General features: G+C 42.0%; 4 protein-coding genes across 4 annotated transcripts; all 4 read right to left on the reverse strand.

Annotated features, from left to right (window-relative positions):
- Window positions 1-8,787: 8,787 nt before the first annotated feature.
- Window positions 8,788-9,822, reverse strand: LOC140581074 (trace amine-associated receptor 13c-like). The gene has a single exon (XM_072702835.1). It carries the CDS (start codon window positions 9,820-9,822, stop codon window positions 8,788-8,790), a length of 1,035 nt encoding a protein of 344 aa, XP_072558936.1.
- Window positions 9,823-12,986: 3,164 nt separating this feature from the next.
- Window positions 12,987-14,021, reverse strand: LOC140581085 (trace amine-associated receptor 13c-like). Its single transcript, XM_072702845.1, has one exon. The coding sequence runs from the start codon at window positions 14,019-14,021 to the stop codon at window positions 12,987-12,989; it is 1,035 nt and encodes a 344-aa protein (XP_072558946.1).
- Window positions 14,022-16,626: 2,605 nt separating this feature from the next.
- LOC140581090 (trace amine-associated receptor 13c-like) lies at window positions 16,627-17,658 on the reverse strand. The gene has a single exon (XM_072702848.1). The coding sequence runs from the start codon at window positions 17,656-17,658 to the stop codon at window positions 16,627-16,629; it is 1,032 nt and encodes a 343-aa protein (XP_072558949.1).
- A 4,063-nt stretch (window positions 17,659-21,721) lies between these two features.
- LOC140581104 (trace amine-associated receptor 13c-like) lies at window positions 21,722-22,756 on the reverse strand. The gene has a single exon (XM_072702876.1). It carries the CDS (start codon window positions 22,754-22,756, stop codon window positions 21,722-21,724), a length of 1,035 nt encoding a protein of 344 aa, XP_072558977.1.
- Between the last annotated feature and the right edge of the window lie 306 nt (window positions 22,757-23,062).

Here is a 23,062-nt window from a genome sequence, read left to right on the forward strand (position 1 = left end):
TTTTACCAGGCAAAGCATTAAGAACAAATTCTTATTTACAATGACAGCCTGGCAAGTACCCGAGGGCACTTGATAGACGACGTAAAACAAAGACAATGAACAAAATGATATACAATACCAAATTATATTACATAGACAAAAACATTTAGCAGTTTAGAAACAATTGCATGTATCCTTAAATATGTCTGTTAGGTGTTTTTTAAAAGTAATAACATCTATAAAATTGTTCAGTTTTAGTGATAGTTGTAATGAATTCCAATCAGTTGCGGCTGTAAATTGGAATGATTTACGACCAACAGAGGACCTAAATCTTGGAGGCTTCAATTTAATGAGAGAAGACGTCCGTGTGTTATATGTAGGTTTAGGTAGAATCTGCAGCAAATCTGTCAAGTAGGGAGGTGTGAAACCAAGAAGTGTTTTATAGATAAAAGAGAACCAATGTGTGTTGCGACGAGTCTACAATGAAGGCAGTTGGGCTGCAGAATAAAGAAGACAGTGGTGTGTATTAAATGGTGCGTTTGTGACAAATCGAAGAACTGAGTGATAAATTATATCAAGTTTATGTAAAATTCCTTTGCCTGCTGTTCTATAAATAATGTCACCATAATAGAATAATGGCAATATGGACACCTTGACAATCATACACTTCGCAGAAGCAGTAAAAGACATACGATTTCTATATAAAAAACTGAGTTTTGTTTTGACTTTAGACTGGTTACCTGAGAATACAGTCACAACACAGGAACATGAAAAAAATTCTTACCATTAGAGAAAATATTGGCACTACTCTGTGTTAACGAGATATTTATTCGTCATACTGATCAGCAAAGCACAGTAAAGAGAAACGCGTATATATGAAATTTAATTTTGGTTATGAATTATTTACTATAAAAGCTAGCCTAAAATAAAGTCATGTAGTATGAAAACTAGGCTTAGAAATCAGTACTTAATACAGCTGATTTGAGTAATGTATCATCAACAGTGGGACAAGACAATATAGTATTACTCAGTAGCCAGTAGGGGGAGCTAAATAATCATTCATCTATCGTCCACACTCCTGGTCAGGGTCACTGGGGGCCTGGAGCCTATCCCAGGCAGTGCATGCACAAGGCTGGGGTACAGTCTGGGCGGGATGTGAATTCATTACAGGGCACATACACAGTCATGCACTGCAGGCAATACAGAGATGCCAGTTAGCCGAGTGCAGAGTGCAGCTCACTGGGTTCGGAACCTGAGCCCATGACTGTGAGCAGAGCTGGACAGGCCGTCTGGCATACCGGGTATTTTCCAGTCAGTCAACTGTATTCATACTGTCCTCTCAGAGGCCTGGCTCAGAGAGTAATCATAACAGTGTAATCATACCAAACCATCTGAGCCCTGACTGGGAGAGTAATCATACCGCTGTAATCATACCATACCATCAGAGCCCTGGCTGGGAGAGTAATCATACCACTGTAATCATTCCATACCATCAGAGCCCTGGCTGGGAGAGTAATCATACCACTGCAATCATACCATACCATCAGAGCCCTGGCTGGGAGAGTAATCATACCACTGCAATCATACCATACCATCATAGCCCTGGCTGGGAGAGTAATCATACCACTGTAATCATACCATACCATCATAGCCCTGGCTGGGAGAGTAATCATACCACTGCAATCATACCATACCATCAGAGCCCTGGCTGGGAGAGTAATCATACCACTGTAATCATACCATACCATCTGAGCCCTGACTGGCAGAGTAATCATACCACTGTAATACTGTAATACTTTACCATCAGAGTCCTGGCTGGCAGAGTAATTATACCGCTGTAATAATACCATATCAAAAGAGCCCAGACTGCGAGAGTAATAATACTACTGTAATCATAACATACCATCAGAGCCCAGACTGCGAGAGTAATAATACTGCTATAATCATACCATACCATCAGAGCCCTGGCTGGGAGAGTAATCATACCACTGTAATCATACCATACCATCATAGCCCTGGCTGGGAGAGTAATCATACCACTGTAATCATTCCAAACCATCAGAGCCCTGGCTGGGAGAGTAATCATACCACTGTAATCATTCCATACCATCATAGCCCTGGCTGGGAGAGTAATCATACCACTGTAATCATACCATACCATCATAGCCCTGGCTGGGAGAGTAATCATACCACTGCAATCATACCATACCATCAGAGCCCTGGCTGGGAGAGTAATCATACCACTGTAATCATACCATACCATCAGAGCCCTGGCTGGGAGAGTAATCATACCACTGCAATCATACCATACCATCATAGCCCTGGCTGGGAGAGTAATCATACCACTGTAATCATACCATACCATCAGAGCCCTGGCTGGGAGAGTAATCATGCCACTGTAATCATACCATACCATCATAGCCCTGGCTGGCTGAGTAATCTTACCATTGTAATCATACCATACCATCATAGCCCTGGCTGGGAGAGTAATCATACCACTGTAATCATACCATACCATCAGAGCCCTGGCTGGGAGAGTAATCATGCCACTGTAATCATACCATACGATCATAGCCCTGGCTGGGAGAGTAATCATGCCACTGTAATCATACCATACCATCATAGCCCTGGCTGGCAGAATAATCATACCACTGTAATCATACCATACCATCAGAGCCCTGGCTGGCAGAGTAATCATACCACTGTAATCATACCATACCATCAGAGCCCTGGCTGGGAGAGTAATCATGCCACTGTAATCATACCATACCATCATAGCCCTGGCTGGGAGAGTAATCATACCACTGTAATCATACCATACCATCAGTGCCCTGGCTGGGAGAGTAATCATGCCACTGTAATCATACCATACCATCATAGCCCTGGCTGGGAGAGTAATCATACCACTGTAATCATACCATACCATCAGAGCCCTGGCTGGCAGAGTAATCATGCCACTGTAATCATACCATACCATCATAGCCCTGGCTGGGAGAGTAATCATACCACTGTAATCATACTTTACCATCATAGCCCTGGCTGGGAGAGTAATCATACCACTGTAATCATACCATACCATCAGAGCCCTGGCTGGGAGAGTAATCATACCACTGTAATCATACCATACCATCAGAGCCCTGGCTGGGAGAGTAATCATACCACTGTAATCATACCATACCATCATAGCCCTGGCTGGGAGAGTAATCATACCACTGTAATCATACTATACCATCAGAGCCCTGGCTGGGAGAGTAATCATACCACTGTAATCATACCATACCATCAGAGCCCTGGCTGGGAGAGTAATCACACCACTGTAATCATACTATACTATCAGAGCCCTGGCTGGGAGAGTAATCATGCCACTGTAATCATACCATACCATCAGAGCCCTGGCTGGGAGAGTAATCATACCACTGTAATCATACCATACCATCAGAGCCCTGGCTGGCAGAGTAATCATGCCACTGTAATCATACCATACCATCATAGCCCTGGCTGGGAGAGTAATCATACCACTGTAATCATACTTTACCATCATAGCCCTGGCTGGGAGAGTAATCATACCACTGTAATCATACCATACCATCATAGCCCTGGCTGGGAGAGTAATCATACCACTGTAATCATACTATACCATCAGAGCCCTGGCTGGGAGAGTAATCATACCACTGTAATCATACCATACCATCAGAGCCATGGCTGGGAGAGTAATCATACCACTGTAATCATACCATACCATCAGAGCCCTGGCTGGGAGAGTAATCATACCACTGTAATCATACCATACCATCATAGCCCTGGCTGGGAGAGTAATCATACCACTGTAATCATACCATACCATCATAGCCCTGGCTGGGAGAGTAATCATACCACTGTAATCATACTATACCATCATAGCCCTGGCTGGGAGAGTAATCATACCACTGTAATCATACCATACCATCATAGCCCTGGCTGGGAGAGTAATCATACCACTGTAATCATACCATACCATCAGAGCCCTGGCTGGGAGAGTAATCATACCACTGTAATCATACCATACCATCATAGCCCTGGCTGGGAGAGTAATCATACCACTGTAATCATACCATACCATCATAGCCCTGGCTGGGAGAGTAATCATACCACTGTAATCATACCATACCATCAGAGCCCTGGCTGGGAGAGTAATCATACCACTGTAATCATACCATACCATCATAGCCCTGGCTGGGAGAGTAATCATACCACTGTAATCATACCATACCATCATAGCCCTGGCTGGGAGAGTAATCATACCACTGTAATCATACCATACCATCAGAGCCCTGGCTGGGAGAGTAATCATACCACTGTAATCATACCATACCATCAGAGCCCAGGCTGGGAGAGTAATCATACCACTGTAATCATACCATTCCATCATAGCCCTGGCTGGGAGAGTAATCCTGCCATCACTGGGCCTTTGAACAAGGCTGTTAACCCCAACGGCTCCTGGAATACAAACCATTCTGGTGATTATTATGAGATAGATTAGTTACAACAATTTATATTACTCAGGATATTTATATTAAATGGAGCATTATTAATTTAGTAGTTTTGTCTTTTTGAGTTGGAGAAATTAATTCTTTTGTGTCTTTTCTTAATAAAAATGTTAAATAAAAACGTATGGGTCTTATTTTCAGGTTCAGTGTAGCCTGTAACATTTCTGATTTGATGTGTGAATTCAGAATAAAGCTATAGAAGCTAAAGATATGTTAAAGTACTTCATTACTACTTCATTTTCTATGTTTTAATGTTTTTCATACCTTTCATAACACCAGGAAGATGGTTAAGGTACATTTCATAGGATCTGACTGGGTAACATTAGAAGTCAGCAAACACTATGGATGTTTTATCTTTCGCTCTGTGATTCCCACTGTGACTGTTTAGAGGAAGAAAGACTGAGTGTGTGATTAATGTGCTGAGACGGCCCCACTCCAGTCTTGGGGGGCCTGCTGTATTACCTAAGCGTGATGTAAGCGTCAGAAGCAAAGGGCCCAGTTAGCAGCAAGCTGCCCCCCCCCCCCCAATCAAAGGTGTCAATACAGAGATTACACAGAGCGCAGGTGATGCAACAGCCTGACCTCTTGCATGTGCTGAGAGCAGGGAAGGTAGGATCAGGTGCAGAGAGGCAGAAATGGGTGTGGGGAGTTTCTCTGTGTACATCCTTCATGGGGGGTGAGCTATTAGAGAAGCTCGTGGTACTCAAGGTCTGAAGGCCTAGCGAAGATAAAACAAGAAATCTGACTGTAGTTTTCATTTATAAAGAAACTCATGAAAAAATAAACTGAGAAAAACAGAGGCCAGATGATGAAGGTCAAGGACTGACAGGGAACCACCACATCCTGGGTGTAGCTATCCAACCCTTGGATTTTACCACATGTCGACTTGGAATCGCAGGTTGCTTATGATGCATGTTTATGCTGATTGGCTACCAAAGAATGTGCAGTATATGCTGATTGGTCTCTGGAATCAGGAGGGCGCAAGAAAGAGCTAAAGGGCTCTTCTCCTTTGTCTGTCTCATCAAAGCCCCGCCCACACACACACGTCTGCTTTGTGTTGCACTGCAGACTGTTGAATAAAGACCTTTATCTGGTAGAATGTTATGAAGAATTTAAAAATTCCGCATCACTGGGAGAGAGAGATTTCAGGAAGGCCTGTGAGGAGATAAAGAGCAGGGAGCTGGTCTGGCAAGGTCTGGCGTAGCCTGTTGGGGGTAGAGCTGCGTTTTTCCTCTTTCCCAAGGCCCCCTGGGAAAGTGATACCTGTGAATTAATATAGCACTTCAATCTGTGAAACATCTCAGGTGTACTGAATGTTGTAATAATCAAAACACTACAACAATATGAAGTTAAAATTAAACAAAAGCACTGCTTATTCTCAAGTGGAATCAGTGAGGACCAGAAAACCAGTGACCCCTGTTTCAATCCTGGGGTTTGATGTGGACATAGTGGAGGACTATGAATACCTCAGAGTACACATCGACAATAAACTGGACTGGGTTAAAAACACTACGTCACTGTACAAGACGGGCCAGAGCCGCCTCTATTTTCTGAGGAGGCTGAGGTCCTTTAACATCTGTCGGACTATGCTCAGTTTTTTCTATTAGTCTGTTGTGGCCAGTGCCATACTCTACGCTGCAGTGACATACTGTACATTGCAATGCCATACTCTACGCTGCAGTGCCATACTCTACGCTGCAGTGCCATACTGTACATTGCAGTGCCATACTCTACGCTGCAGTGCCATACTGTATGCTGTTGCATGCTGGGGCAGCAGGCTGAGGGTAGCGGATGCCAACAGACTCAATAAACTGATTCGCAAGGCCAGTAACGTTGTGGGGATGGAGCCAGACTCTCTTAAGGTGGTATAGGAGAGGCGGATGTTGTCCAAGCTAAGCACAATGCTGGATTCTCTTAAGGTGGTATAGGAGAGGCGGATGTTGTCCAAGCTAAGCACAATGCTGGATTCTCTTAAGGTGGTATAGGAGAGGCGGATGTTGTCCAAGCTAAGCACAATGCTGGACTCTCTTAAGGTGGTATAGGAGAGGCGGATGTTGTCCAAGCTCAGCACAATGCTGGACTCTCTGAAGGTGGTATAGGAGAGGAGGATGTTGTCCAAGCTCAGCACAATGCTGGACTCTCTTAAGGTGGTATAGGAGAGGCGGATGTTGTCCAAGCTAAGCACAATGCTGGATTCTCTTAAGGTGGTATAGGAGAGGCGGATGTTGTCCAAGCTAAGCACAATGCTGGATTCTCTTAAGGTGGTATAGGAGAGGCGGATGTTGTCCAAGCTAAGCACAATGCTGGATTCTCTTAAGGTGGTATAGGAGAGGAGGATGTTGTCCAAGCTCAGCACAATGCTGGACTCTCTTAAGGTGGTATAGGAGAGGCGGATGTTGTCCAAGCTAAGCACAATGCTGGATTCTCTTAAGGTGGTATAGGAGAGGCGGATGTTGTCCAAGCTCAGCACAATGCTGGACTCTCTTAAGGTGGTATAGGAGAGGCGGATGTTGTCCAAGCTCAGCACAATGCTGGACAATTTCTCCCACCCACCCCTTGACGTGCTGGCCAGTCACAGGAGCTCGTTCAGTGAGAGGCTAAGGCCCAAATGCTCCACTGAACGACACAGGAAGCCTGTGGCTGTCTGTCTGTACAACACCTCCACATCCGCAACTCAACCCCATGTATAGTTAATTTATTTAACGTATTAGAATATTATTTGTGTACTGTTTATATAATATATTATTCTATATAATATTTTTGTATATTGAGTTCCATTTGTAATTTTGGCCCATTTGTAATTTTGGTTATTGTAATATTTGTCCATTTGTAATTTTAGTATTGTGAATTTGAATTATTGTTATTGTATTTAACTTGTTACTCATCTTCTTACTGTCCGGGAGCAACTGTACCCACATTATTTCCTCAGGGATCAATAAAGTATTCTGAATCTGAATCTAAATGTGTTACGCAAAGTTAAATTGGGCAAATTCCTAACATACATAATTTGATTTCAGTTAGAGTTAATAAGCATCAAGTCATTATAAGACATGCAATGGTTATGTGACTTTGAAAATGTCACCTGTCAGACCTGTGGCCTTGCTTTCTAATGATTGGAGAGGAATTCCTCTTCAAAAACACAGAGAGCCAATCAGAGCCGGCATGCTTATTCTGACTGGCTTCCCACAAACACCTTGGTGAAGTTTGGTCACACTTTGCTCCTTAAGCTGTTACTGTGTCGTGTGACTCGTCCTGCAGACTTTCTGTTCTAACCATTACTGTAGCGCTGCCACTTTAACTCAGGAATGAGAATGTTTCTGTATGAATAATGAACAGAGGTGCCACTTCTGAAACATTAATAAACGTACATGAAAAAGACATATATAAAGAATTAATGAATATATATTATCATAAATGGCATCAGAAATGACAACCAACACCAAGAAACAGGTACATGGTGACAGTTATGGTTTCAGAATTTCTTATCAAGTTAAAATGTCCTGCCAGCCTGCAGAGACTGTCAGGCATGAGATGCTTAACAATGTTATTAATTGTATTATTTTACAGTGTCCATTGCTGAGTTGGTGCAATTTTATTTGAGACATAAAACAAGCACAATTTACAGGGGGTCTTTTTTTAATCTAAGTACAGAATGCAACAAAATTTTTGTATAAAATAGCAGAATAGAAATGTTTAAAGTTTCTTAAACTTGAAATTGTTACATTTATATTCAAATGTAACATTTCAAACCTTTAAAAATCATCAGCCTGCTCTTTTTTTATGTTTATGCCTCTTGTCTCACGTCTGGGGATTTGAATTGTTTCCAATGTTAAGTTAGCGTTAGCGTTAGGATAGTGCAGTGTTGTAAATCAGCCAGTACACTTTAGAGCAGGGTTTCTCAACCCGGTCCTCGGGGACCACCAGACGGTCCATGTTTTTGCTCTCTCCCAATTCCCTGCCAATTGGGAGAGAGCAAAAACGTGGACCGTCTGGTGGTCCCCGAGGACTGGGTTGAGAAACCTTGCTTTAGAGTGCAAGTATAACTTGAAATTATTGCTAAGGTGTATAACACATAATTGTATAAACAAATAGTGTTCAGAGTGCTTGAAAGATAAGACTGTTTTCACTTCATTATGTAATGTTACTGAAAACAAAGGAAGAATAAAAATACAAAAATCTAATTTTACAAATTTAACAGCTACTTCTGCTATTTTAATTTAAGTACACTCTATGTATATATGGTAAATATGATACAGAAATATCTGGTTGATTTATGAATAAATCAACTTTCAGGAAAAACACTTGTATTTGAGGAATGTGAAGCAAAAATCTTTAAAGATATAATGAGTTTTAATGACTTTTGAAACCACGGGTAAAACAGTCCATAGATTATAGGATTTAAAGTGGAATTAAAATAACCCAGCCAGATAAAACCTTCATAAAGAACAGGAGGAGTTGCAAAGTCAATATAGGGGTCAAGTAGGGAGCTGAGAAACAAAGGCATCCAGCAGAGTATGAAGGCGCCTACAACAATGCCAAGGGTCTTTGCAGCCTTTCGCTCTGAGTTGTGAGTTTTCCTCTTCCCATTTACCTCTTTAAAACATGGCTGCTGATTCATATCTCCAAGCTGTCTGACATGTTGTCTGGCTACCAGAAATATTTTAATGTACAAGCCCATCATGACCGAACATGGCAGGAAAAATCCAATCAGAGTGTTTAGGGTGCTCCATAGCACATTAAACAGAAGGGTGCAGCTCCCCAAGCAATTTATGGAAGTGATGTATCCATCTAGACCTGTCACACTGCCCTTAGAGTAAAGGAGACTGTAGCAGTAAGAAGCAGCTGCAGCCCAGCTCAACGCTACCATCAGCCAAGCCACAGCAATGGTCACTGTGTCATGGTACCGCAGAGGATTGCAAACTGCCTGGTATCGATCAACCGCAATGGAAATCAGGTGAAATATTGAAACATTTGAAAGGAACATGTCGAAAGTTGAGTGCAATGAGCAGAAAGAATCTCCAAAGTACCAGCAGCCTTCCACTGATCTGATCATGCTGAAGGGCATCACGACGGCCCCCAGAAGCAGGTCGGCCAGGGCCAGTGACATCACCAGCATGTTGGTCGGTGTGTGCAGCTGCTTGAAGTGCGCGATGGAGATGATGACCACCAGGTTCCCCGTGATGGTCACGGTCATCCCCAACGCAAAAAACACGTACAAGGCAAACCTGGCAAGTCCAGAGTAGCTACTTTTAACACACGTTCCATTAGCTGCTGGATAGCAGTACTGGTATGTTTCCAGCTCTAGCGAAATGTTCATTTCTCTGTCACAAAGCAACAACAAAATAAAACAGCGTAGAGCTGTTGTCTTATAAGGCACTGCAGTTGGCTGACATCCTTTCCAGGGTGTTTCTCTGCCTTGTGCCCTGGGCTTCCTGGGTTTGCTCCAAGCAAACACTGCAACCCTCTACTGGATAAGCAGTTATGGATGATTATTGGAGAGATGTTTTCTTAAAGGTGATGTGTTTTGCATCCATTGAACATGCTCAGTGGTTTTCCTTTGGAAAGAACTTTATTTATATACTTGAACATCCCCTTTGAGACAAGCAAACCTATTACAGCAGGTCACGTAATATGCAGATGGGAATTTTTCTTTCATCTAATATAAATATATTTGCATACAGTAGGCATGGGAACTAGTGCCTGCCATGATTATCTGTGTGATATACAGCATGACTCAGCATACTGTCAAAAGTACTAGTAACCAGAAGTGTTATTTATGAGAGATGAGTTTAATTTGTGTGTCTTACATCCAAAGTCTGTGTTACATGTTAATGTCTAAATATCTGGCAATAAACTGATAGACAGAGCGGGAGAGACATGCAAAAACGGACTGTGCAGAGTTATCTCAAGGAATTTTGTCAACATCTATGTACTCATCTGAAGGTGACCGTGTCACCACAGGGGAACTAAATAATATTGATCATGAACAAGAAGGTTCTGGGGAACTGAGAATACAGTCAAAACACAGGAACCTGACAGAAATTCTTACCAGCGGAGAACATATGGTGTAAGAAGACATTCTGATCAGAACACGGCACCGTATAGAGAAACAATTACATTTCAAATAAAATGTTGGTTATAAGATATTATTTATAAAAGGTAGTATTCTATAAAGTCATGTTTTATATAAAAAAATAGTACTTAATGCTGTGGATAGGAATAACATATTGTGAAAATTACTCAGTAGCCAGTAGGGGGTGCTAAATAATCATTCATCTATCTTCCACACTCCTGGTCAGGGTCACTGGGGGCCTGGAGCCTATCCCAGGCAGCGCATGCACAAGGCTGGGGTACAGTCTGGGCGGGATGTGAATTCATTACAGGGCACATACACAGTCATGCACTGCAGGCAATACAGAGATGCCAGTTAGCCGAGTGCAGAGTGCAGCTCACTGGGTTCGGAACCTGAGTCCACGACTGGGAGCAGAGCTGGACAGGCCGTTGGTATACCAGGTGTTTTCCTGATTTTTAAGCCGGTAATCATACCGTACCGTCAGAGCCCTGACTGGCAAAGAAATCGTATCACTGTAATCATACCATATCATCAGAGCCCTGGCTGGGAGAGTAATCCTGCCATTGTTAACCCCAACAGCTCTTGGAATACAAACCATTCTGGTTGCTCATTATAAGATAGAGAACAACTTACAGATCATTTTCTATCACTCTGGATATTGATATTAAATGGAACATTATTCATTTAGTAGTTTTGTCTTTTTGAGAAGGATAAGATTACTTCTTTGTTTTCTATTCTGATTAAACACAATATTCTAAATAAATATGTGAAATAAACATATATGAGTCTTATTGCTGTCATGTTACCAGATTATATTAACGAGAAACCAGGTTGTCTGGTTCAGTTTAGTCTGTAACATTTCTGATTTGTTGTGTGAATTCAGCATAAAGCCACAGAAGCTAAAGATATGCTAAAGTACTTCATTACTACTTTATTTTCTATGTTTTAATGTATTTCATACCTTTTATAACACCAAGAATATGGTTAAGGTACATTTCATAGGATCTGACTGGGTAACATTAGAAGTCAGCAAACACTATGGATGTTTTTTCTTTCGCTCTATGATTCCCACTGTGACTGTTTAGAGGAAGAAAGACTGAGTGTGTGATTAATGTGCTGAGACGGCCCCACTCCAGTCCTGGGGGGCCTGCTGTATTACCTAAGCGTGATGTAAGTGTGAGAAGCAAAGGGCCCAGTTAGCAGCAAGATGCCCCCCAATCAAAGGTGTCAATACAGAGATTACACAGAGTGCAGGTGATGCAACAGCCTAACCTCTTGCATGTGCTGAGAGCAGGGAAGGTAGGATCAGGTGCAGAGAGGCAGAAATGGGTGTGGGGAGATTCTCTGTGTACATCCTTCATGGGGGGTGAGCTATTAGAGAAGCTCGTGGTACTCAAGGTCTGAAGGCCTAGCGAAGGTAAAACAAGAAATCTGACTGTAGTTTTCGTTTATAAAGAAACTTATGAAAAAATAAACTGAGAAAAACAGGCCAGATGATGTAGGTGAAGGACTGACAGGGAGCCACCACATCCTGGGTGTAACTTTCCAACCCTTGGATTTTACTAAATGTTGACTTGGAATTCTCTGTTTACTCCAATCAAAATTAAACAATCCATTAGTCTGCTCTTTTTATGGCTGTAGGCCTCTTGTGTGACGTCTTTAGTGCTGGGGATTTGCTTTGTTTTCTATGTTAATCTATGGTTAGTGTAGTGGCACTTAGCTAAGAGACAGTCTGTGCACTTTAGAGTGCAGGTATAATTGAAAGTTATTGCTAAGGTGCATTACTGTAACGCCCAGTGAGGATGGAGGAGGTGGACCCCGGAATGCGGAGGCAGGCAGGTTTATTGAGAAACTCGGGTGCAACCAAAACCAGGAGGGGAATCCGAAATTGAGGTCGAGTCACAGGCGTGGGTCGAGTACTGGAGAGATCAATCCTACAAAGACTGACGAGACGAGCTTCCGATGGGAAGGGATGAAAGGGACCGGCGAGGAAGCGGAGCAAGACGGGCAGGCAGGACAAACCGGGGAGACAGGAAACAGAGAAACTGCTTAGCAAGGCGCATGCGGAAATGGCAAAAATACATCGCACCGTCTTCTAGGAGAAGTCGGTTCAAATAGTAGTGCTAGTAGCGCTATTGGCTGTTGATTGGTCACCGGCACTCGGCCCCGCCTATGTGGGCGTGACAATTACACAGAATTCTCTTAACAAATATTTTTCAGAGCGCTGGAAAGATAAAACTTTCTTCACTTTATTGTGTAATGTTTCCAAAAACAAATTAAGAGTTCAAATGCAAAATCAAGTTAAAAAAATCAAACAGCTATTTCTGCCATTTTTAAACAGAACAGTAAGTACAACATGTATGTTTTTATGGTAATATGAGACTGAAATATGTGGTGAATCTGAAAAATCAACTTTCAGAAAAAACCTTTGTATTTGAGGAATGTGCAGCAAAAATCTTTAAAGATATAATGAGTTTCAATGACTTTTGAAACCACGGGTAAAACAGTCCGTAGATTATAGGATTTAACGTGGAATTAAAATAACCCAGCCAGAAAAACACTTCATAAAGAACAGGAGGAGTTACAAAGTCAATATAGGGGTCGATTATAGAGGTGACAAAGAAAGGCATCCAGCAGAGTATGAAGGCACCTACAACAATGCCAAGGGTCTTTGCAGCCTTTCGCTCTGAGCTGTGAGTTTTCCTCTTCCCATTTTTTTGTTTAAAACGTGGCTGCTGACTGGTACCTCCAAGCTGTCTGATATGTTGTCGGGCTACCAGAAATATTTTAGCATAAAGGCCAACAATTATTGAACATGGCAGGAAAAATACAATCAGAGTGTTTAGGGTACTCCATAGCACATTAAACAGATGGATGCAGCTCCCCAAGCAATTTATGGAAGTGATGTATCCATCTAGGCTTGTCACACTGCCCTTAGAGTAAAGGAGACCACAGGAGTAAGAAGCAGCTGCAGCCCAGCTCAACGCTACCATCAGCCAAGCCACAGCAATGGTCACTGTGTCATGGTACCGCAGAGGATTGCAAACTGCCTGGTATCGATCAACCGCAATGGAAATCAGGTGAAATATTGAAACATTTGAGAGGAAAATGTCAAAAGTTGAGTGTAACGAGCAGAAAGAATCTCCAAAGTACCAGCAGCCCTCCACTGATCTGATCATGCTGAAGGGCATCACGACGACCCCCAGAAGCAGGTCAGCCAGGGCCAGTGACATCACCAGCATGTTGGTCGGTGTGTGCAGCTGCTTGAAGTGCGCGATGGAGATGATGACCACCAGGTTCCCTGTGATGGTCATGGTCATCCCCGACACAAAAAACATGTACAAGGCAAACCTGCCAAATCCAGAGTAGCTACTTTTAACACACGTTCCATTAGCTGCTGGATAGCAGTACTGGTATGTTTCCAACTCTAGCGAAATGTTCATTTCTCTGTCACAAAGCAACACCAAAATAAAACAGCATATAGCTGTTGTCTTATAAGACCCTGCAATTGGCTGACATCCTTTCCAGGGTGTTTCTCTGCCTTGTGCCCTGGGCTTCCTGGGTTGGCTCCAAGCAAACACTGCAACCCTCTACTGGATAAGCAGTTATGGATGATGAATGATGAGACGTTTTCTTAAAGGTGATGAGTTTTCCATCTCTTGAACATGCTCAGTGTTTTTCTTTTGGAAAGAACTTCATTTATATACTTGAACTTCCCCTTTGAGACAAGCAAACCTATTACAGCAGGTCATGCAATATGCAGATGGGAATTTTTCTTTCATCTAATATAAATATATTTGCATATAGTAGGCATGGGGACAAGTGCCTGCCATGATTATCTCTGTGATTTACAACATGACTCAGCATATCGACAAAGGAAGTAAAAGCCAGTTGTTTTCTTTATGAGAGATGATTTTAATTTTTATGTCTTAAGTACAATCTATATTAGGTGTTAGTGTTTAGGACTTAATGTCAATATAAACTGAAAGACTGAACAGAGAGACATGCAAAGTTGACTGATTGCTCAGAGTTTTGTCAAAAGTATTTTGTGCTTCTCCAGCATCTTTCCACAGGTCTGACGGTGACTGTGTTGCCATGGAATCTGGCAGAAATTCTTACCAATGAAGAACATATCATCACTACTTTGTTTTAACGAGACATACTAATCAGAACGCAGAACAGTAAAGAAAATCAATTACATTTTAAAGTAAATGTTGGTTATAAAATATTTATTATAAAAGGTAGTATAATATAAAGTCATGTTTTATAAAAAAAAAATAGTACTTAATGCTGTGTATAGGAATAACAAATTGTGAAAAATACTCAGTAGCCAGTAGGGGGAGCTAAATAATCATTCATCATTCTTCCACACTCCTGGTCAGGGTCACTGGGGGCCTGGAGCCTAACCCAGGCAGCGCATGCACAAGGCTGGGGTACAGTCTGGGTGGGATGTGAATTCATTACAGGGCACATACACTGTCATGCACTGCAGGCAATACAGAGATGCCAGTTAGCCGAGTGCAGAGTGCAGCTCACTGGGTTCGGAACCTGAGTCCAGGACTGTGAGCAGAGCTGGACAGGCCGTCTGGCATACTGGGTATTTTCCCAATGGCCCAATGGGTATGTGGGCTGGTAAAATTTATCGTGGGGGACCCCAATGTCCAGGGCGGATTTTTAATCCCAGTCCAGCACTGGCTGGCAAAGTAATCACAAGATAAAGTACTTCATTACTACTTCATTTTCTATGTTTTAATGTTTTGCATACCTTTCATAACACCAGGAAGATGGTTAAGGTACATTTCATAGGATCTGACTGGGTAACATTAGAAGTCAGCAAACACTATGGATGTTTTATCTTTCGCTCTATGATTCCCACTGTGACTGTTTAGAGGAAGAAAGACTGAGTGTGTGATTAATGTGCTGAGACGGCCCCACTCCAGTCCTGGGGGGCCTGCTGTATTACCTAAGCGTGATGTAAGCGTGAGAAGCAAAGGGCCCAGTTAGCAGCAAGCTGCCCCCCAATCAAAGGTGTCAATACAGAGATTACACAGAGCGCAGGTGATGCAACAGCCTGACCTCTTGCATGTGCTGAGAGCAGGGAAGGTAGGATCAGGTGCAGAGAGGCAGAAATGGGTGTGGGGAGTTTCTCTGTGTACATCCTTCATGGGGGGTGAGCTATTAGAGAAGCTCGTGGTACTCAAGGTCTGAAGGCCTAGCGAAGGTAAAACAAGAAATCTGACTGGAGTTTTCATTTATAAAGAAACTCATGAAAAAATATACTGAGAAAAACAGAGGCCAGATGATGAAGGTGAAGGACTGACAGGGATCCACCACATCCTGGGTGTAACTTTCTAACCCTTGGATTTTACTAAATGTTGACTTGGAATTCTCAGTTTAAATGGTAAATGGACTGCATTTATATAGCGCTTTTCTACTCCTACGAGTACTCAAAGCACTTCACAATTTGTGCCTCACATTCACCCATCCACACGCCGGTGGCAGAGGCTGCCATGCAAGGTGCCAACCTGCACACCGGGAGCAATTTGGGGTTCAGTGTCTTGCTCAAGGACACTTTGATGGGGTCAGGAGGAACCTGGGCTTGAACCTGAAACCCTCTGGTTGCCGAACGATAGCACTACCTCCCGCGCCACCATTTACTCCAATCAAAATTAAATAATCCATTAGTCTGCTCTTTTTATGGCTGTAGGCCTCTTGTGTGACATCTTTAGTGCTGGGGATTTGCTTTGTTTTCTATGTTAATCTATGGTTATTGTAGTGGCACTTAGCTAAGAGACAGTCTGTGCACTTTAGAGTGCAGGTATAATTGAAAATTATTGCTAAGGTGCATTACACAGAATTCTATTAAAAAATATTTTTGGGAGTGCTGGAAAGGTAAGACTCACTTCACTTTATTGTGTAATGTTTCCAAAAACAAATTAAAAGTTAAAGTGTAAAAACCAAATTTAAAAAATCAAACAGCTTTTTTCTGCTATTTTGTATGTTTTTTTGGTAATATGAAACTGAAATATGTGCTGAATCTATGAAAAATTAACTTTCAGAAAAAACCTTTGTATTTGAGGAATGTGCATTAAAAATCTTTAAAGATACGATGAGTTTTAATGACTTTTGAAACCACGGGTAAAACAGTCCATAGATTATAGGATTTAACGCAGAATTAAAATAAGCCAAACAGAAAAACACTTCATAAAGAACAGGAGGAGTTGCAAAGTCAATATAGGGGTCGATTATAGAGGTGATAAAGAAAGGCATCCAGCAGAGTATGAAGGCACCTACAACAATGCCAAGGGTCTTTGCAGCCTTTCGCTCTGAGCTGTGAGTTGTCCTCTTCCCATTTACCTGTTTAAAACATGGCTGCTGATTCATATCTCCAAGCTGTCTGACATGTTGTCTGGCTACTAGAAATATTCTAACATAAAGGCCAATCATTACCGAACATGGCAGGAAAAATCCAATCAGAGTATGTAGGGTGCCCCACAGTGCATTGAACAGAATGATGCAGCTCCCCAAGCAATTTATGGAAGTGATGTCTTCTAGTCCCATTACATTAGCCTTAGAATAAAGGAGACCGTAGGAGTAAGAAGCAGCTGCAGCCCAGCTCAACGCTACCATCAGCCAAGCCACAGGAATGGTCACTGTGTCATGGTACCGCAGAGGATTGCAAACTGCCTGGTATCGATCAACCGCAATGGAAATCAGGTGAAATATTGAAGCACCTGTAAGTATCATGTCAACAGTGGAGTGTAACGAGCAGAAAGAATGTCCAAAGTACCAGCAGCCCTCCACTGATCTGATCATGCTGAAGGGCATCACGACGGCCCCCAGAAGCAGGTCGGCCAGGGCCAGTGACATCACCAGCATGTTGGTCGGTGTGTGCAGCTGCTTGAAGTGCGCGATGGAGATGATGACCACCAGGTTCCCTGTGATGGTCATGGTCATCCCCGACACAAAAAACATGTACAAGGCACACCTGGCAAATCCAGAGTAGCTACTTTTAACACACGTTCCATTAGCTGCTGGATAGCAGTACTGGTATGTTTCCAGCTCTAGCGAAATGTTCATTTCTCTGTGACAAAGCAACAACAAAATAAAACAGCGTAGAGCTGTTGTCTTATAAGACCCTGCAATTGGCTGATATCCTTTCCAGGGTGTTTCTCTGCCTTGTGCCCTGGGCTTCCTGGGTTGGCTTCAAGCAAACACTGCAACTCTCTACTGGATAAGCAGTTGTGGATGATGATTGGAGAGATGTTTTCTTAAAGGTGATGTGTTTTGCATCCTTTGAACATGCTCAGTGTTTTTCTTTTGGAAAGAACTTTATTTATATACTTGAACATCCCCATTGAGACAAGCAAACCTATTACTGCAGGTCACGCAATATGCAGATGGGAATTTTTTTTTCATCTAATATAAATATATTTGCATATAGTAGGCATGGGGACAAGTGCCTGCCATGATTATCTCTGTGATTTACAGCATGACTCAGCATATCAACAAAGGAAGTAGAAGCCAGTTGTTTTCTTTATAAGAGATGATTTTAATTTTCATATCTTAAGTACAGTCTGTATTAGGTGTTAGTGTAAAGGAGTTAATGCCAATATAAACTGAAAGACTGAACAGGAGAGACATGCAAAGTGGACTGATTGCTCAGAGTTTTGTCAAAAGTATTTTGTGTTTCTCCAGCATCTTTCCACAGGTTTGAAGGTGACTGTGTTGCCATTGAAACTGGGAGCTGTATTGATTATGAATAGAAAGGTCCTGGTTACCTGAGAATACAGTCACAACACAGGAACATGAAAGAAATTCTTACCATTAGAGAATATATTGGCACTACTCTGTGTTAAAAAGATATTTATGCGTCATACTGATCAGCAAAGCACAGTAAAGAGAAACGATTATATTTGAAATAAAGTTTTGGTTATGAAATATTTATTATAAAAGGTAGCCAACCATAAAGTCATGTGCTATTAAAATTAGGCTTTGACATCAGCACTTAGTGCAGGTGATAGCAGTAATGTATCATAAATAGTGGGTCAAGACAATATAGTATTACTCAGTAGCCAGTAGGGGGAGCTATATAATCATTCATCTATCTTCCACACTCCCGGTCAGGGTCACTGGGGGCCTGGAGCCTATCCCAGGCAGCACATGCACAAGGCTGGGGTACAGTCTGGGCGAGATGTGAATTCATTACAGGGCACATACACAGCCATGCACTGCTGGCAATACAGAGATGCCAGTTAGCCGAGTGCAGAGTGCAGCTCACTGGGTTCGGAACCTGAGTCCACGACTGTGAGCAGAGCTGGACAGGCCGTCTGGCATACCGGATATTTTCCTGATATTTAAGCCCAGTCAACTGTAATCATACTGTCCCCTCAGAAGCCTGGCTTGGAGAATATTCATACCGCTGTAATCATACTAGACTTGTAGTCAACACCGCCTTAACCAAGACACTACCTAGACCAGAGGGTATCGAGACCAAGACTAAGACCAAGACAGACCGAATCAAGACCAAGACAAAGTCGAGACGAGACCAAGACCGAGACCGAAAAAAAAGACTCTCTTTACTTTTCTGTGCTGTTGAGGACTGACATGACAGGTACTGACTGGTCCCAAAGTCATCTAGCTAGTCTGGAGCTAAAACCTCCAACAATTGTCTAAAGAATAGGAAATAAGTAACTGATTTGATTTATACTTAATTTGTAGATGAAATTGTAACATCAAATTGAAGATACACAATTATAAACTTAAAATTGCATCATGTCCCATTGTAGTAGTACTAGCCAAATGACACTGTATGATATCAACTTCCCTGAAATGGATTAGGCCTGTTAAATCAACACAACATGATATGCAGATGTTATTTAAAAGTCAATGGTCACATTTATTTAGTCAAACAACACCATTTTAAATAAAATACTGTAATCAAACAATATAAAGACATGCGCACACGTCACATGAATCAAATGCAAACTACAAATACTATATACCAATACAAACTGCACATCATATTGTGCATTAATAAGAATAAGGACAAGTGCTTAAAAGATTCTGACATCTTGATGTCTGCAGTGGCATGTGATTACACATTTAACTAAAGTTTAACTAGCGCTATATTTATTTTGCGCGAATAATGCGTATTCTGATTGGATGCGCGCCAATGTCTGAATCACAACGAAATGCATGTATGTCATTGATTGGTTGCATTTGAAGGGCGTGAAAGGCGAAATAATAACAATGTTGCATTATTGAACGTTACGTTGTGTGTTATGGATACTTTTCGCTCCAAATCTCCCGACCACTATGTTGATCTGAGACAGCAAGACCAAGACAGCGAGACCAAGACAAGGCCGAGGGATCCGAGACTAAGACAAGACCAAGACCAAAGACCGTTGAGACTGTGACAAGACCAAGACCACGTAAAAGTGGTCTCGAGACCAAGACCGGTCGCAAGATATCCAACTCTAAATCATACTATATCATCAGAGCCCAGTCTTCGAGAGTAATGATACCACTGTAATCATGACATTTCATCAGAGCCCTGGTTGGCAAAGTAATCATACCACTGTAATCATACTTTACCATCAGAGCCCTGGCTGGCAGAGTAATCATACCACTGTAATCATACCATACCATCAGAACCCTGGCTGGGACATTAATCCTGCCATCATTGGGCCTTCGAACAAGGCTGTTAACCCCAATGGCTCCTGGAATACAAACCATTCTGGTGCTTATTATGAGATAGAATAATAACAACAATTTATATTACACGGGATATTTATATTAAATGGAGCATTATTAATTTAGTAGTTTTGTCTTTTTGAGAAGGATAAGATTACTTCTTTGTTTTCTTTTCTGATTAAACACAATATTCTAAATAAATATGTTGAAATAAACATACTGTATATGAGTCTTATTGCTGTCATGTTACCAGATTATATTAACAAGAAACCAGGTTGTCTAGTTCAGTTTAGTCTGTAACATTTCTGATTAGATGTATGAATTCAGCACAAAGCCATAGAAGCTAAAGATATGCTAAAGTACTTCATTACTACTTCATTTTCTATGTTTTAATGTTTTTCATACCTTTCATAACACCAGGAAGATGGTTAAGGTACATTTCATAGGATCTGACTGGGTAACATTAGAAGTCAGCAAACACTATAGATGTTTTATCATTTGCTCTGTGATTCCCACTGTGACTGTTTAGAGGAAGAAAGACTGAGTGTGTGATTAATGTGCTGAGACGGCCCCACTCCAGTCCTGGGGGGCCTGCTGTATTACCTAAGCGTGATGTAAGCGTCAGAAGCAAAGGGCCCAGTTAGCAGCAAGCTGCCCCCCAATCAAAGGTGTCAATACAGAGATTACACAGAGCGCAGGTGATGCAACAGCCTGACCTCTTGCATGTGCTGAGAGCAGGGAAGGTAGGATCAGGTGCAGAGAGGCAGAAATGGGTGTGGGGGGTTCCTCTGTGTACATCCTTCATGGGGGGTGAGCTATTAGAGAAGCTCGTGGTACTCAAGGTCTGAAGGCCTAGCGAAGATAAAACAAGAAATCTGACTGTAGTTTTCATTTATAAAGAAACTCATGAAAAAATAAACTGAGAAAAACAGAGGCCAGATGATGAAGGTGAAGGACTGACAGGGAACCACCACATCCTGGGTGTAACTTTCCAACCCTTGGATTTCACTAAATGTTGACTTGTAATTCTCAGTTTACTCCAATCAAAATGAAATAATCCATTAGTCTGCTCTTTTTATGGCTGTAGGCCTCTTGTGTGACGTCTATAGTGCTGGGGATTTGCTTTGATTTCTATGTTAATTTAGGGTTAGTGTAGTGGCACTTAGCTAAGAGACAGTCTGTGCACTTTAGAGTGCAGGTATAATTGAAAATTATTGCTAAGGTGTATTACACAGAATTCTCTTAACAAATATTTTTCGGAGTGCTGGAAAGATAAGACTCACTTCACTTTATTGTGTAATGTTTCCAAAAACAAATTTAGAGTTTGTAAAAACCAAATAAAAAAAATCAAACAGCTATTTCTGCTATTTTTAAACAGGACAGTAAGTACATCATGTATGTTTTTATGGTAATATGAGACTAAAATATGTGCTGAATCTATGACAAATCAACTTTTAGGGAAAACCTTTGTATTTGAGGAATGTGCAGCAAAAATCTTTAAAGATATAATGAGTTTCAATGACTTTTGAAACCACGGGTAAAACAGTCCATAGATTATAGGATTTAACGCAGAATTAAAATAACCCAACCAGAAAAACACTTCATAAAGAACAGGAGGAGTTGCAAAGTCAATATAGGGGTTGATTATAGAGGTGACAAAGAAAGGCATCCAGCAGAGTATGAAGGCGCCTACAACAATGCCAAGGGTCTTTGCAGCCTTTCGCTCTGAGCTGTGAGTTTTCCTCTTCCCATTTACCTGTTTAAAACATGGCTGCTGATTCATACCTCCAAGCTGTCTGACATGTTGTCTGGCTACCAGAAATATTTTAGCATAAAGGCCAACAATTATTGAACATGGCAGGAAAAATCCAATCAGAGTGTTTAGGGTGCTCCATAGCACATTAAGCAGAAGGATGCAGCTCCCCAAGCAATTTATGGAAGTGATGTATTCATCTAGGCCCATCACATTAGCCTTAGAATAAAGGAGACCGTAGGAGTAAGAAGCAGCTGCAGCCCAGCTCAATGCTACCATCAGCCAAGCCACAGGAATGGTCACTGTGTCATGATACCGCAGGGGATTGCAAACTGCCTGGTATCGATCAACTGCAATGGAAATCAGGTGAAAGACTGAAACGCTTGAGAGGAAAATGTCAACAGTGGAGTGCAATGAGCAGAAGGTATCTCCAAAGTACCAGCAGCCCTCCACTGATCTGATCATGCTGAAGGGCATCACGACGGCCCCCAGAAGCAGGTCGGCCAGGGCCAGTGACATCACCAGCATGTTGGTCGGTGTGTGCAGCTGCTTGAAGTGCGTGATGGAGATGATGACCACCAGGTTCCCCGTGATGGTCATGGTCATCCCCGACACAAAAAACACGTACAAGGCAAACCTGGCAAATCCAGAGTAGCTACTTTTAACACACGTTCCATTAGCTGCTGGATAGCAGTACTGGTATGTTTCCGGCTCTAGCGAAATGTTCATTTCTTGGCCACAAAGCAACACCAAAATAAAACAGCGTAGAGCTGTTGTCTTATAAGACCCTGCAATTGGCTGACATCCTTTCCAGGGTGTTTCTCTGCCTTGTGCCCTGGGCTTCCTGGGTTGGCTCCAAGCAAACACTGCAACCCTCTACTGGATAAGCAGTTATGGATAATGAATGATGAGATGGTTCCTTAAAGGTGATGTGTCTTGCATCCTTTGAACATGCTCAGTGGTTTTCCTTTGGAAAGAACTTTATTTATGTACTTGAACACCCCCTTTGAGACAAGCAAACCTATTACAGCAGGT

This window comes from Paramormyrops kingsleyae, chromosome 19 (genome assembly GCF_048594095.1).
Source record: "Paramormyrops kingsleyae isolate MSU_618 chromosome 19, PKINGS_0.4, whole genome shotgun sequence".
Taxonomy (NCBI): domain Eukaryota; kingdom Metazoa; phylum Chordata; class Actinopteri; order Osteoglossiformes; family Mormyridae; genus Paramormyrops; species Paramormyrops kingsleyae.

Excerpts from the sequence above, each read along its gene's own strand:
- LOC140581085 (XM_072702845.1), bottom strand. The coding sequence starts at position 14,021 with ATGAACATTTCGCTAGAGTTGGAAACATACCAGTACTGCTATCCAGCA.
- LOC140581104 (XM_072702876.1), bottom strand. The coding sequence starts at position 22,756 with ATGAACATTTCGCTAGAGCCGGAAACATACCAGTACTGCTATCCAGCA.
- LOC140581090 (XM_072702848.1), bottom strand. The coding sequence starts at position 17,658 with ATGAACATTTCGCTAGAGCTGGAAACATACCAGTACTGCTATCCAGCA.
- LOC140581074 (XM_072702835.1), bottom strand. The coding sequence starts at position 9,822 with ATGAACATTTCGCTAGAGCTGGAAACATACCAGTACTGCTATCCAGCA.